At 45.0% G+C, this 16,190-nt stretch overlaps 1 protein-coding gene across 1 annotated transcript in view; it reads left to right on the top strand.

Moving 5' to 3' along the window:
* The window catches only part of PRKAA1 (protein kinase AMP-activated catalytic subunit alpha 1), a 760,209-nt gene that overhangs the window by 270,774 nt on the left and 473,245 nt on the right, over positions 1-16,190 (top strand). Inside the window, exon 4 of the mRNA XM_044069766.1 lies at positions 410-634. Within this exon, the coding sequence (XP_043925701.1) occupies positions 410-634 (225 nt within the window). The remainder of the gene's footprint in view (positions 1-409; positions 635-16,190) is intronic.

Raw genomic sequence — 16,190 nt, 5'->3', positions numbered from 1 at the left:
ATATATATATATATATATATATATGTATAGTGGGTGCAAGGGGAAACAAATGCAGTTACTCTCTTCCTGAATGTCTGCCTGTCTAAAAAAAATAAATAAATAATTGTAGAATTGCAGAACAATTAGTTACTGTGTTTGTGTAACCATGTCGCCACTGTTGCTGACCTGCAGTTTGCAAGATCCACTGTTCTCTGTTATGTATACACATGTATTGGCTTTGTGTGTTTGGCCCAGTTATGCCTGAAAAGCATCACTGGACCAATTTATCTGCTTGGTAACAAACAAAATGTGGCAACATACCAATGTAGAACCATTGTGTTAGTTTCACTGTGTGTAGCTTATTGCAGTTTTGAGGTCTTCTAATGAAGGTTACTGGTACTAATGTGTTTAATTCTGTACATGCTTCTAGATTGTATGCAGGGCCTGAAGTTGACATCTGGAGCTGTGGGGTTATTCTGTATGCCTTATTGTGTGGTACGCTTCCATTCGATGATGATCATGTGCCAACACTGTTTAAGAAAATATGTGATGGTATTTTTTATACACCTCAGTACCTGAACCCTCCTGTAATCAACTTATTAAAGCATATGCTACAAGTTGATCCCATGAAGAGGGCGACCATAAAGGAGATAAGGTATGTAACTGCCAAAGGTTAATAGTAGTATTGTAAGCTGTCTGATATGAAGAGAAAAACTGTAAAGCAAACAATAACTTGTGCCATGTTATGTTTTTTTTTCCCCTTTTCCATTTAGGACAAGCAGGTTTTGCTTGTATTTTAGTATTAATATAAAGCAGCGTCTCTGGTTGAATAAACTTCCTCACCTGTTGTACTGCACAACATTATGCAGCAGTGAAGCCTAAATAACAATTGTCCTCTATCACCAACTCTAACTGTGGTGTACCTTCTCTGTTCTTTTCAGTTGCAGAAGCATGCAAATTACAAGTGACTGTCAGATATTTAACTGGTGACGGGGCTAATTGGCTGGATGAGAGGGACCCTTATTTCAGCAGTAGCCTAGATGTGTATATCATGCAGCGGTTATCATAGTTATGCAGACATACAGTTCAGTAGAATGTAAAAAAAATGTTTCCTGCGACATTTCTCAGGTGGTGTTTGGTTGTATAGCAGCATGTTACAATGCACCTGTGAGGCAGTTTCTTATAGATGATTTCTTTACTTGAATTTCTTGGCCTGCTCTACTTTTGTTGTCAAATGTCAGACAGATGTCCTTCATTGGTTACTTTTGCAGTATTCACTGCATATGGGGAAATATCTAAGAATAATGTACAGCTGGCCAGCATACCAAAGTTTGAGAGGCTTCCTTCCTGCAGTTTGTCCAGCATACATCCTACACATGAGATTACAAAGCTGTACATGAGGGATGTACAAGCATGAAAAATTTCAGAACTTTTTTGCTGGCAGCCTGAACAGTGAGACTTTTTACTTTCGCTACAGTCTTATCAGCCCATGCAACCTGTGCTGCTTTCCTTTGTGTCGAGCAGACATGTATCTCTGATGAGGAAAACGTAATCTTTCTGTCATATTTTTTAAACAAAAATTTGATATTTTTCATGCCATTTGGGAGAGGTAAATGTGATGGTGGGAGGCAGATTCTGTATAGAGATAATCGCAGTAAATGTTTTGTTTAGGATCCAGGCAAAACCGTGAAGTGTGCTTGATTAGTCAGGCCTTCGTGCCGAAAATATTAAGTGGTTGCTTATCTTCTCTCAGAATATTTCTTGAGAATCAGACTTGGAGAGTTCGCTTGCCTATAAATCTGATATTGAACACTCCTCCCAGTCCCATCGCACCAGCTCATTCTACTGAGTTGTGAGATCATTTGGGAAGGCCCCACCCCCTTATCTTCTTAACCTTCAATTATTTTCTGTTTTCTCCCTTTCTACTTGACAAAAAAAATACACTCTATTCAGCTGCTTTTGATGCTTTTACTGTGTCTTGCAGTATTATACTGTCTTTTCCTACTTTATTTTGCTTTTGCTGCTTGTTCTTAAAAGTGTTCAGTTGCATTTTTTCTGCTGCATTTATTACTGCTTGTTGTGACTGTGATTTTATGCCCTTTGAATTTCTAATACTGCTACACTTCTTAGCATAGGCTAGATTCAGTCTTACTGAATCTAGACTGCCTTGTTTCACTTGATCACTAAAACCAGCGATTCACCGAGATACTGAAAGATCTGAGGCATCCATTGCTTCCTACTTAACTGTAAGTGCCTGTTTTTGCTCTTATATTGCACCTTTAATTTGTATTTGATTTCTACAGTCTGTTTGAATTTTCAAAACGGCATTTGGCACATTTTACTGCATATTGTACTAGTTTGGCTGTAGTATAGCTCATTTCCAGATTTGTTGTTTCTGGGTCTGTTTTTTTAACTTTTGAGCATCAAGCCACCTTTGGTGTAGAAGGCCGTTTTGCACCCTTGTTGGGAGAAGTGCTGTCTGGGTCCCATCTCTTTGAGAGTGATTGGAGTAGAGTTCAGAGTCTGTGTCCTTATTGTCTAATTTGAGTTAAAAGGGATGCTCTTCGTGTTTCACTGTTGCAGTCATCACATTTGGGTTATCCTATCAGGGGTAGCCCTCAGTCTGCCTGAATACACTAGAGGCTTAGTATTTCTGCATCAGTTGCTGTCGCACCAGTACTGACATCAGGTCTTCAGTGGTATAAAATCAGGCAGCCGACGCCATTACATCAGTCTTTCTTGCCGAGGAGCCCAAAGCAGAAGCAGTTCACACGAGTGCCAGTCGGCCGCTCCCTGAGTTTTTGTTTCCGAATTGAAGTTGAAGTCTTCTAAAGCTAAGTACCCTGTTGAGGACCCTTTTTTCTTGCTCTAACCGATGTCCGAAAAAGTTAACAATTGTCTGTCCTGTGGAAAGCAAATACCACACCGAGACTTCCATTCTTATTGCGCCACCTGTTTAGGCCCAGACCTTGATGTCCCTCGCTGTCACTTTTGTGCTTTGTTCAATGCCAGAACTATATGTCGTTGGACCCTTATTGTAGGAGACAATCAACTAACAGACTGTTTATAATCAATTTTAAACCATTATGCTACTTTCAACGAGTATTATAATGATTACAAAAACAAAGTGGAATTAAGTAAATGTATAGTGGAATAAAAGTCTCCGCTCTGCCATTGTGTTTCCTTTCCTTATTGTATCTAGATATTTTTGCTCTCAGTCCTCGAATTCCAATATGGCTTCGGTAAGCCATCCAACTACCTATCTTCCAAAAAAAGTAAAGATAAAGACAAGACCGCACAGGTCCAAAACTACTGACGATGCTTCCGTTAAGCTAGTCATCAGTTCACTGGTACTCAGTGAGGCACTTTCGCAACCCCTGATGTCGGCTTCTGTGGATTCGCAGGCCACTACCGAGACCCTTTTGGAGTCCAGAATGCCGCGAGACTCTTCTTCAACTAAGGATCCTGTGGATGTCTCTACCTTGGATGGGTCCAGAGCTGCTGAGCAGGCACCGGCTTCCGAGGAAGTACTTTGCCCTACTGATACTCGACACAAACTGGCGACTTAATTTGTGTCTTCAGTTCTTTCTAAAACTGCCGAGTTTCTAGGGCCCAGAGTATGAACTACATCCAAAAAAACGATCCAAGCTCAGGCACCTGCTTCCTTGCCTCAATCTCAAATGCTTAAAATGGCGGAAGACCTTACTATGCTTATTAGGGGAAGCCAGGTTTACCCCTTCCAAAAGAAAGAGACTTGTCCCCAATATTTTTATCTGAACAGGAGTCCAATGACTCTTGATGCTTCTGAATATGAAGACGTGCAACCCCTGTCTGCTTATGAGGATTCTGATGCAGAGGAATCCATTCCTTCTGCCTCTCCACCCAAGGATTTTAGATTTGGTGAAACCCTTCATACTTTAAGGGAGCATTTCCAATGGGAATGTCAGGACTACCCTCAGTCAAAAGAGACTCAGGGAATTCTTAGATTTACCAGAGCACAGTCCTTTGGCCATTCCTCCTGTCCTGGATGATGTTGATGTTTTTATGGAATCTAGTTTGACTCCTGACACCCTTCCTCCTGCTCCCAGGAAACCTGGCAGGTACTACAGTTCCTTTTCAAAAATCCTACTGCTGACCCAGAGGTCATCTCTCAAGGACCTAAAGGAATTAAAGCAACCTCAGCTAAGAATCCCACCCCTCAGACAGGGATTCCCGAGCTTTAGACAGATGGGGTACAAAAGTATACACCACTGCTATTCTTGCTATTAGAGCACTAAATTGTCAGTTCCACATGTTGAAATATCAGCAGCATACCATGGAACTCCTCAAACAAAACATATCTTCCTTTCCTGCTTGTGCAGAAAATAAAAAATTACAAGAGCTTATGCATTCTGCAAGCCATGTTACTAAGCACACCTTGCAAATGTGGCTTTGATGCCCTAGAAGCATCTTGCAGGGCAGCATTCACTGGTTCTGTCCTTAGAAGGAATGCTTGGCTTAAGGAACAGACCTTGCCAGACCATGTCAAATCAAATTTATTGGTACTCACCATTGAACAAAGACAATTTGTTTGGCACCAAGGCAGAAGAGGTCTTAAAGATGGAAGAAAAAGCTAAATCCATGCAGACAGTTAAAGACTTTTTACAAGTCCATCCTCTGAGGTTCAGTAAGCATTGCCTCTCTAAGCACTGGTCCTTTCCGGCCTACTCCAGGCCAGCTCAGCCCAGACCGAGGAGAAGTAGAACCCCCAGACAGCAGCCCAGGGAATGCAGAGATCTAAGCAATGGAGTTACTCATCTTCAAAAACAGGGAGTGCTAAGCCACCTCCTTATGGTAAGAACTCACAATGACTTTACACTTCCACCCCTTACCTCTGCCCACCTGCTTGTGCCCCTAGGAGGAAAACTCTCCTTCCTTGGGCTTCGGACCAGTTAGTTGTTTTGCACTGAGAGGGTTTGTGGTCTGCACTGTTGTGGCAGAACAGGTAGCTTACATCCTTCTAGGTTGAGAACTGCTGATTGAGGGCTCAGTGTCTGTTATTCTAAAAGTGTATTAATTCTGGTTTAAGCACTTGGGCTTTCAAGCCAGTTATTTTACATTGAGGGTTCGTGGTCTGCACTCTTGTGGGAGGAGAGGCTGGACTCTGCCCTTCTGAGCTGGGAATTTCTGGTTAAAGGCTTACAGTGCATGCATATCTGAACTGTTTCTTACTGAAGTTGGTGCCTTGTTTGCTGTGGCATAGACTGGATTCGGGCCTGCTGGATCTAGCTTTGTTTGTGTAACTTGAGCACTAATCCAGACATTCTCTAAAGTATTCAATGGTATTTATTACTGCTTGGTTGTAACTTGATTAAAGTGTAGCTATCATTCTAAGTCTTTTGGATTAAGCACTTGGGCTTCAGACCAGTTGTTTTACATTAGGAAGGTTTGTGGCAAGCACTGTGGTGGCAGGACAGGTAGCTTTCATCCTTCTAAGTTGGGAACTGCTGATTGAGAGCCCAGTGTCCAAGTGTATTAGTTCTGGTTTAGGCACTTGGGCTTCAGGCCAGTTATTTTACATTAAGAAGGTTCGTGGTCTGCACTCTTGTGGGAGAAGAGGCTGGACTCTGCCCTTCTGAGCTGGGAATTTCTGGTTAGAGGTTTATAGTGCCTGAATATTTGAACTGTATCTTACTGAAATTGGTACACCTTGTTTGCTCTAGCATAGACTAGATCCAGGCCTGCTGAATCTAGCTTTGTTTATATGCTTGTTGTTTGTTTGCTTGTTATTTCCTGGAAGCTAATTCCACCTAATCGCAACTTCTCAGCTTCTGTGGATCACTAGTGATATCTGCATTGCTTACTGTACTTATTTCCTTGTTTCACTTGAAAGAAAGTTACTGTTTGTCGTTTTGCATTTAGTTACTTGTAACACATTGCACTCAAGTTACCTGGCACTTGCTCACTAAAGCAATTATATAAGTCAGCACTAAAAATTAAAAGCACTACACCCTCACTCCCCACTGGCCCTTGTTTTCAATTAAGGATTTCCCAATATTATTCTAGCATGTCCAAAGGTCAGTTGTCAATCTCCTCTCCGGTCCAGCTGGTGAATCTGGGAATCTTGAGGCAATGTTATAACTGCCTCATGTACACAGACAACCCTCTCCTCCTCCCACATAACACAAATACTTGCGAGAGATGCAGCTATTTAGCCAAACTGGAGGCTGAGCTCTCTCAAGTCAGGACTGGCAAGACCAGACAGGAGGAGAAGGCAACTACACACACCACAAAACCAGCCTCACATAATGCTACCACTCCACTGAATCAAACACATAAACACACAAAGACATACTCGAAGGCTCTGAGTAAAAATTTACCTAAACATCAGAGGCCTCCAAAGCAGACACCCAAACAACTGCTACCTCGACACCCCACAAGCAACACATAAACCACAAAAGCAGTGTGCAAAGCAGTCACAGCCCTTAAGGCCAAATACAACACCAAACATACTTGTCATAGGTGACTCCATAGTCAGACACACTGGCGTCCCACTCACCAGGCTGAACAAGGAGAGGGTCACAGTAAGCTGCCTATCGGGCGCTAGAATCCGCCACATAACACAAGCACTCAGGTCACTCCACGGCAAGTACAAATATGACACAGTCATTGTCCATGCTGGTGTGAACGACCTGAGACGTACCTCCCTGGACTACATGAAAAGAGACATAGAGGAGCTCTCTGATTATGTAGCCCAGGCAGGTATGACCCTAACCCTGAGCAGTATCCTTCCTTCACCAAGAATGATGCCACAATATAGAGACAAGATGATCAGCTTTAACAATTGGCTTAATGTCTGGTGTCATTCAAAGGGATCCAGTGTCTGTCTGCCTGGGATGACATGCTTGACAAGCCACGCTGCTTCAAGGGACGGCTTGCACCTGTCACCCTGGGATACCGGATATTGGCTAAGGCTCTTGCCACCCCCATAGTGCCTTTTTAGGCAAGGCTCAAATTCTAAACCTACCACCCTAGAAAACAAAAATGGGAAGAAACTGAGGGTAATGCTGCTCAATGCCAGAAGTCTAAATCTCAAAATGCATGCACTCGAGGCCCTTCTCAGTATGGAGAACATCGATGTCTGTGCTGTAACTGAAACCTGGTTCAAGGCTCCTGAGAGCACCCCGGCACTATTAGGTTTTACCTCATATCATGCGTTCCGGCCCCAAAACCCGGACCACACCACAAAAGGAGGGTGTATCCATATTCATAAAGGATACCCACACCTCCAGGTTGGTGGCAACGCATGAAGCTTGAAACCATCCAGGTACAACTAACCATAGGCAAAACTGCTCTACAAATTGTAGCATGCTACAGGCCACCCTCTCAAACTCAGGAACCCCACACAGCCTTCCTGAAGACACTGGAGTATATAAATTTATCTCCAAACACCATCATATTGGGTGACTTCAACTACCCGAATATAGACTGGGAACATTACTCAAGCCCTAACTTTCTAGCCCAACGGTTCCTGGAGTTCATAAATACAAATGCCATGGAACAGCTAGTCACTGTTCCTACGAGAGGAGAAAATATACTAGATCTCATTGTCACAAACATGGGGACAAAATGCTCCACACCGGAAGTATATCCCTCATTGGTGAGATCTGATCATAAACTAATCTCACTGGAAATCCACATCCGCCCCCACCCCAAACAAAAGACCATAGTGAAGAACTTCTCTAAAGCAAACTTCACACTACTCAAGACTGGTGTGGTATCCTTCAAGGCCCCTGAGCCAGTGGAAACCACAACCCAAGCTGGAAGCCCTTACAAATGCCTTCTATGAACACCTCCAGGACTGCATGGATCAGGCAATCCCAAATAAAACCAAGACTCTTTCCACAAAGGGCAAGCATCCAGTCTGGTGGACCCCAGCCATTAACAAACTTTACAATAAGAGGAGAAAGCTATTACATGATAGAACAAAATCCATAAAAGGAAGTCACCCTGATCATTATTAGTAAAAAAATATGAGCACTCATAAAATCAACTAAGGCCAATTTTGAGAGAAAAATTGCCATGGATTCAAAGGACAATCATAAGGCCTTTTTCAGCTATGTTAGGGACCTGGGTGGAAACTCCCAGATATGCTCAGAATTAGTCCAAAATGATACAAAAATCACTGAACCCACAGACATTGCCAACATACTGGCAGACAGGTTCAGTGCAAACTTCACCCCTCCCCTAAAGGAGAGATAACTATCCCAGCCAAGTGTAGCCTCCCAGACATCTCAAATGCGCAGGTGAAAGCTGCTCTCTCTAAAGCTAAAAACACAGCATCAATGGGACCGGATGGTGTCCCCGGCTGTGTGCTACACGAGCTAAATGAGGAATTAAACCCACACATAAGGCAGCTGTTTAATCTCAGCCTTACCACAGGATACGTGCCCAAGGAGTGGCGTACGGCAACTGTGGTCCCACTCCACAAAGGCGGTGCCTCTACAGACCCTGGTAATTACCGCCCCATAAGCTTAACAAGTCTAGTCTGCAAAGCTATGGAGAGGATCATAATGGAGCTCATAAACAAAGATATAGAGGACTTGTAGACATTGGACCCGACCCAGTTTGGCTTTGTCAAGGGAAGATCATGCCTTTTGAACTTGGTCGACTTCTTCGAAACAGTCACCAAGGCCATTGATGAGGGAAAGGCAGTCCATACAGCCTACCTTGACCTTGCAAAGGCTTTCGACACAATACCCCACTCGGGTATTGTAGAAAAACTTATCAGCTTAAATGTAAACCCATATGTCACAAGATGGGTTGCAAACTGGCTTAAGGACAGAACCCACAGGGTTAGAGTTGCTGGCTATGTCAGACTCCAAGGCGGTCACAAGTGGTGTCCCACAGGGCTCGGTCCTTGGCCCCCTATTGTTTGGCATCTACTTCTCAGAAGTACAGGCCAACATGGGAGGACTTTGGCTGACAAAGTTTGCAGACGACTGCAAACTGGGTGCCATAATGGAAAGTGCATCGGACACGGATATCCTTCAGAAGGGACTCACGGAAACAGATAGCTGGTGCCAGAGCCATGGCCTGAAGTTAAACGCCAAAAAATGTTTAGTCATACCCTTCGGGAAAAACAAGGTAACCCCAAGCTACCATATAGGTGGCAATCCACTAAGCACAGAAGAGGTTATCAGGGACCTGGGGACCCAGGTTGACAGTGGCCTTTCTTTTGACACTCACGTTGCTAAAGTGGTTAGAAAGACCTTCTACATTGCCCACCTGATCATGAAGGGATTCACATCCAGATCTAGTGAGGTCATTGTTCCCGTGTACTCTTCACTTATCAGACCAATGATCGAGTACAGTGCCCCATTCGGGATGTATCTCACCCGACATCTGCAGCAATTGGAGAGACCCCAAAAGTTCCTCACCAAAAGGATAAAGGGACTCCAAAATCTGTCATATGCTGCCAGATTGAAGAAACTCCAGCTCTTTTCAGTCGCATACCGTCTGCTCAGAGGTGACATGTGCCTGACATACAAGGCCATGTCCAACCCGGAATTAATGGACATGCTCCACCTCAAAAAATCCAAATCCACCAAAACCACTAGAGCAAGCGACTTCAACCTTAGCACGAATATAAATAGGACGTGCTGGAGGGATAGATTTATCACTCAGAGACTCCCTATGCTGTGGAATAGAATCCCGGTCCATGTGAGGCAGAGCACCTCGCTGACTCTGTTCAAGAGAAATCTAGACCTGTGGATGGGAGATCGTAGGTTTTCCCCCTGGAATCATCTCTGTGTCACTGCTGGACAGAGGCACAACAAACTAATGGGCACAGTATTTTTTCGTATAAGGGGTGGCGTAAGCCACAAAAATTTGGGCTAGGCTTATAAATGCCTTAGGGCAGATAGCCTAGTATAAACCTATGAACCTATGAACCATGCAAACAACTGGGCCTCTATTACCAACGACCGATGGGCCCTCAACATAGTGTCCCAGGGATACAAATTTTATTTCCACACACTGCCAAACCCAAAAAGGTTCCCAGATCTTCCTCCAAACCAGTGGGCAAAGGCCAAAAAGCAAGTCCTTTTCCCTGCTCTCCATGAGGGCATTACAGCATGTACTTGCATACCAGATAGGCTAAGGTTTTTTATTCCAGACTATTCCTGGTACCCAGAAAAGAGGGCACCTGGTGCCCAATCCTTGATCTATCCTTTCTAAACACCTTTCTGGTGATACCAAAATTCAAAATGCTCACTCTCCAGCAGCTTATTCCTATGCTTTCCAAGGATGCTTGGTTAGCCACCCTAGACCTAAAAGAGGCCTACCTACACATCCCAATCAGGGAATCTTGCAGGAAGTAGCTATGGTTCAGGGCAGGAATTGTGCACTTTCAGTTCTCTGTGCTTCCCTTTGGCTTATCCACTGCTCCCAGAGCTTTCACAAAATGCTTGGCTCCAGCCATTGCTTTTTGCAGACAGATAAGTATTCAAATTTACCCCCTACTTAGACGACTGCCTGATTCAGGCAGACAGTCAGGAAAAGCTGTTACAGCACCTGACCTTTGTAAAGGACCTGCTGACCTCCCTGGGGTATACTGTCAACGAAAAGAATTCAAAACTAGTACCCACACAAAAAATTGTATTCTTGGGAGCAAGTCTGGGCACAGCATCCCAGATGGCATGCCTTACTCTGGAAAAGCAAGCCTACCTGACAGACTACTTCTCTCAACTAGCCACCAGAACCCAGTTATCCGCAAGGAAAATCCTGCAAGCTCTAAGGTTCATGGCCTCCTGCATTCTACTCCTTCCATATGCCAGACTGCATATGAGGAAACTACAGTGGTACCCAAAAAGCTTTTGGTGTCAACACTCTCAAGACCTGGAAACTATCATTCCAATGAAACTTTGTCTAAGGAAAGATTTTCTTTGGTGGGCAGCAGCATGCAACCACAACAAAAGACTTCCCTTCTCACAACCCCACGCCACCCAGACCCTCACCACAGACACATCAGACTATGCCTGGGGTGCACACCTGGATGGCAGGTGCATTCAGGGCCATTGGAGCCCAAATCAAATACATCCACACATCAACCAAAAAGAGATGCTAGCTGTACAGCACGCCCTGACAGCTTTCAGACCCCTATTCTCCCCGGGTCCTCTACTGATCAAAACACACACCACCACAGTGATGTGGTATATCAGCAAGCAGGGGAAGGGACTCAGTTATCCTCTCTGCAGGCTCGCCATGACCCTTTGGCACACGGCCTCAGGCATGCAGCTACATCTGCTAGCACAGTTCCTGCCAGGCTCCCTAAACTTTCTGGCAGACAACTTAAGCAGAAACCTGTTAGACCCACACGAGTGGCAGCTAGACCACAGAACCTTCACCCTTCTGTCCCAGAAATGGGGCAACCCGAAGGTGGATCTCTTTGCCTCCAACTCCAATCATTAGCTCAGTAAATTCTGCACCAGGGAACCTCACAGCAAGGCCTGGAAAGTGGATGCTCTATCCTTCCAGTGGGTAAACCTCTCGGTCTATGCATTTCCCCCTCTACCATGCATTTCAAGGGTACTGCTCAAAATAAGGGAGGAAAAACCGAGGGCAATCCTGATTGCCCCAGACTGGCCACGCCAGCACTGGTACCCACTGCTCCACATCCTGTCACCCTTGCCACTATGGCACCTACCTCAGATCCCAACACTCCTGACCCAGAAGAATGGAGAATTCATGTATCTCCAATTGCAGACCCTCAACCTGGCAGCCTGGCTTATTCCCTGACCTCTACTCAAGCTGCCAGCCTAAGCAAACAAATCCTAGATGTTATATGTGAGGTCAGATGCCCCAGCACTAGAAAATCCTATGCTGACAAATGGAAAAGGTTTTGTACCTGGATCCAGGCTAAGGGAGCTGAAACCGCACAGCCCTCCCTACCTGTCATCCTGGATTACCTAGCAGACCTACTGCACAGGGGTCTATCCTTCTCTTTTATTAAAATTCATGCCTCTGTCATCTCTGCTTATTCCACACAGAGCCACCGCTCTTCTTACACCCTCTCATCAAACCGTTCCTAAGAGGGGCTAACAGCTTAAGGCCACCCAGAAGAACTCCGACTCCAGCTTGGGACCCTAACTTTGTGTTGGAAAAGATCACCCTACCCCCCACTTTGAACCTGCAGCTTCAGCAGAGTTTAAGTTCCTCTCTTGGAAAACAGCCTTGCTTCTGGCCATCACTTCAGATAGAAGAGTTTCAGAGCTACAAGCACTCATGGCTGTAGAGTCCATCATTTTCCATGCTGACAGGGTCTCCCTCAGGACTAACCCATCCTTCATGCCTAAAGTGGTGTCCAGTGTGGCTCTCAACCAATCCATTCATTTGCCCACCTTTTTCCCTAACCCACAAAACAAGGGGGAAAGGGTTCTGCACTCTCTAGATGTGCACAGACAGCTCAGATTCTATCTGGATAGGACTAAATCTTTTAGAAAAACTGACCAGTTGCTAGTCATCTTCGCAGCAGGGGCGGAGGGCAAGGCCATATCCAAACAATCTCCAAATTGGTAGCACACTGCATCCATTTCTGCTGCAAACAGCATGGGAAACCACCCCCAAAGGGGGTTAGGACACATTCCACCAGGGCAACCTCCACCTCTGCAGCTTTTCTCAGAGGGGTCCCCACCAGGGGCATCCTGGAGGCTGCAACATGGACTTCTGTTCATACCTTCACCAAGCATTACCACCTGCCTATCTTCTCCAAATCCAGGGCAGGCTTTGCCACTACAGTCTTGCAGGGCATCCTAGCCAGCGCCCCAGTCGTCTTGACTGCCTCCACCCTTTTCTTCAGCTTCGGGAATCAACCCAAATGTGATGACTGCAACAGTGAAACATGAAGAACATAGTACAGTTGTGTACACTTACCATAAATGTAGGTGTTCAAATGTATTCACTGTTGCAGTCATTGTTCCCCCCCCCCTCCATCTCCCTTGTCTCTCTCTCTCTCCTTACAGGGAATTTACTTTCTACTGGTGGTGTTCTTTCACCATAACCTAGCTCCCTATTTAGGGGCTCCTGACAGTTGGGGCAAGAAAAACTGATGTAATGGCGTCGGCTGCCTGATTTTATACCACTGACAACCTGACGTCAGTCCTGGAGTGACAGCAACCGATGCAGAAATACTAAGTCTCTGGTATTCGGGCCAACTGAGGGTTACACCTGGCAGGATAACCCAAATGTGATGACTGTAACCGTGAATACACACGAACATCTACATTTATGGTAAGTGTACACAACTGTACTTTATTTCCTGTTTTATTTAAGCCCTTAGTCTGTGCTTGCTTGCCTGTAGTGCACCATCTTGCATTGCCACATAGTGGTAGGTTACCTCTGGTGGTTATAGTTACAAATGTTTTGCTTGTTAATTTTTCCTTAGAACATTGCTTGTGGTCCTCCAGTGGTTTTTCATGACCCTGCTCTGCTGTCAGGTAGAACACTAAACCTAGCCTCAGAGGTACCAACACACCTCTCACCCACTAGCCATTCCTAAGTGTGACCTCTCTTCTTGACCATATAAATTTACCCAACACTATGGACATATAATTTCCCACAGTTTCTCCAGCCATCTTGTTCGACATGGGCATCCTGAGACAATGTAGTAACTGCCTCATGTTCACTTACAACCCTCTACTCCTAGTCCACACAAATTCACCATGTGAGCAATGCAACTATATTAAAAACCTTGAATCCATGCTCTCTCACACACCAGTCAGTACATATGACAATGAGCGGGTTGTCAGCATGCACATCTCACCTCCTACTCAACCCGAACTCACATCACACATACCTACATATGTGGAGGTCTTCACTAGAAATATACCTAAACACCAAAGACCTCCCAAACACAAGCACGCTACACATAGTACCTCCTCTGCAGAACATAATGCATGTAATAGCTCACACACCAGTGTCTCACCTGTTAAATTGTTAAGGCTAAACACAAAACCAAACATATTAGTCATGGGTGACTTCATCGTGAGACACGCAGATATCCTTGTCACCAACCTTGATGAGGAGAAGGTCAAGGTCCAGCTGTCTGTCAGGTGCCAGGATCTGCCATATTTATTTTATTTTTATTTAATGTTTGGTTCATGCCAAGTCGGACTTTCCTAGTAAACAATCTTCAGAGGAGGCCCGGGGAGAAACACTCCAGAAGCATGTCTTTGTAATGTGGGAGGAAACCAGAGCACCCGGTAGAAACCCACATGAACACAGGGAGGACATGTAGACTCCACACCACTGTGCAGTCCATATTACACATGCACTCAGGTCTCTCAACAGGCACTGATGTTCATCGTGTTACACTGCTACAGTCATCACACTTGGGTTATCCTGCTGTCAGGCGGTCCCGCAGTCGGCCTGAGTTCCAAAGTCTTGGTCCAGCGTCGGTTGCTGTCGCTTCTTCCCTGACGTCAGTGCGCCGGGGTATAAAAGATGCATCCGATGCCATTTTCTTCAGTCTTTCTTGCCGCGCGGTGCCGGAAGCAGTTCGCAAGTGGCCGGTCGGCAGACTCCTGAGATTTTCGAAGTCGAATTTCAGATCCAAAGTCTTCAATAAAGTTAAGTACCCTGTTGGGGAAACTTTTTTTCTTGCCTCAGACCGATGTCAGAAAAAGTTAATAATTGTATTTCTTGTGGGAAGCAAATACCTCATAAGGACTTCCACTCTTACTGTATTCCATGCCTAGGCCCTGATCACTACGTCACTAGTTGTCGGTTTTGTGCTAGATTTAACAAACGCACTATAAAAATACATTTTGATTTTGCTTTACACTACTTTGGACGAAGGTTCAATTATAATGTGCCGTCGGATCAGCCGACGACCGCGATGCTGAAAAAACGCAAAGACTGGGATAAAGACAGGCATCCAAGGTCCAAAACCGACGACGAAACCTCTTCTAGGCCAGTTGCCGGTTCACCGGTTCTCAGTGAGGTGCTTTTGCAGCCCCTGACACCCGCTACCTCAGAGCCACAGGCTGCTTCCGACTCCCACGTGGAGACAGTTAGGCCTCTGGAAACTCAAGTTATTGGGCCTACAGAAACTAATCCCTCAGATGGGTCCGGAGCCGCTGAGCAGGTATCAGCTTCTGAGGGTGTTTTCAGACCTTCACAATTTACCATTAAAACAACAGCCAAGACAAAGGTACCATTAAAGACAAAGAAACAAGTACAGCATTCTTCTGGACAGTTCTCCATGCCTAAGAAACAGATTCTTAAAATGGCCGAAGACCTCATTACTCTAATCAGGGGTTCCCATCCCCCTCCTGAGAAAAGGCCCAGGCAGGATGCAGACTATGACTCCTCTGATCAGGTTTCCATTTCCTCTGATTCCTCTTCAGACCAGGGATATCTCTACCCCCCTATGAGAACTCTGATGCTGAAGAATCTATCCCTTCAGCCTCTCCTCCTGAGGATTATTCTTTTGGGGAAACTTTACATACCATGAGGGAGCATTTCCATTGGGAAAGTCAGGATTACTCAGAATCCAAGAAAAGGCTCAGGGATTTCCTCTTACTGCCTCAGCACAGGCCCCTAGCTATTCTGCCTGTGCTAGATATTGTGGATGATGTGTTCTCTGAATCCAGCCCATCTCCTGACTCTTTGCCCCCTGCTCCAGCCAAGCCAGATAGGTATTATAGAGTCCCTGACTCTCACAAGTTTCTTTACAAAAACCCTTCTGCTGATCCAGAAACTATTTCCCAGGGTCCTAAAGGGGTTAAGGCTTCCATTGCAAAAAATCCAGTACCCTCTGACAGAGATTCCAGAGCTTTGGATAGATGGGGGAAGAAAGTATACACATCTGCAACTTTAGCAGTAAGAGCTTTAAATTGCCAGTTTCACATGCTTAAGTACCAACAATATTTAATGGCTCAGTTAAAACAGAAAATGATTGCAAGCTCAAAAGTTCCTGATTGTGAAGAAATGCAGGATTTACTGCATGCAGTTGAACAGGTGGGAAAACATACTCTGCAGTGTGGTTTTGATTCTTTAGAGGCCTCTTGTAGAGCCGCAGTTACAGGTTCTGTTATTCGAAGACATGCTTGGTTAAAAGAACAGAGTTTACCTGATCATGTTAAGGCAAAATTATTGGATGCTCCTTTACAGCATGATACCTTGTTTGGTGTTAAAGAAAATGGAGGATAAAGCTAAATATATGCAAACAG

The sequence above is a fragment of the Protopterus annectens genome, chromosome 1.part0 (assembly GCF_019279795.1).
Source record: "Protopterus annectens isolate FY-2018-M chromosome 1.part0, PAN1.0, whole genome shotgun sequence".
Taxonomy (NCBI): domain Eukaryota; kingdom Metazoa; phylum Chordata; order Ceratodontiformes; family Protopteridae; genus Protopterus; species Protopterus annectens.
This window is presented reverse-complemented; position numbering and strand designations above follow the sequence as displayed.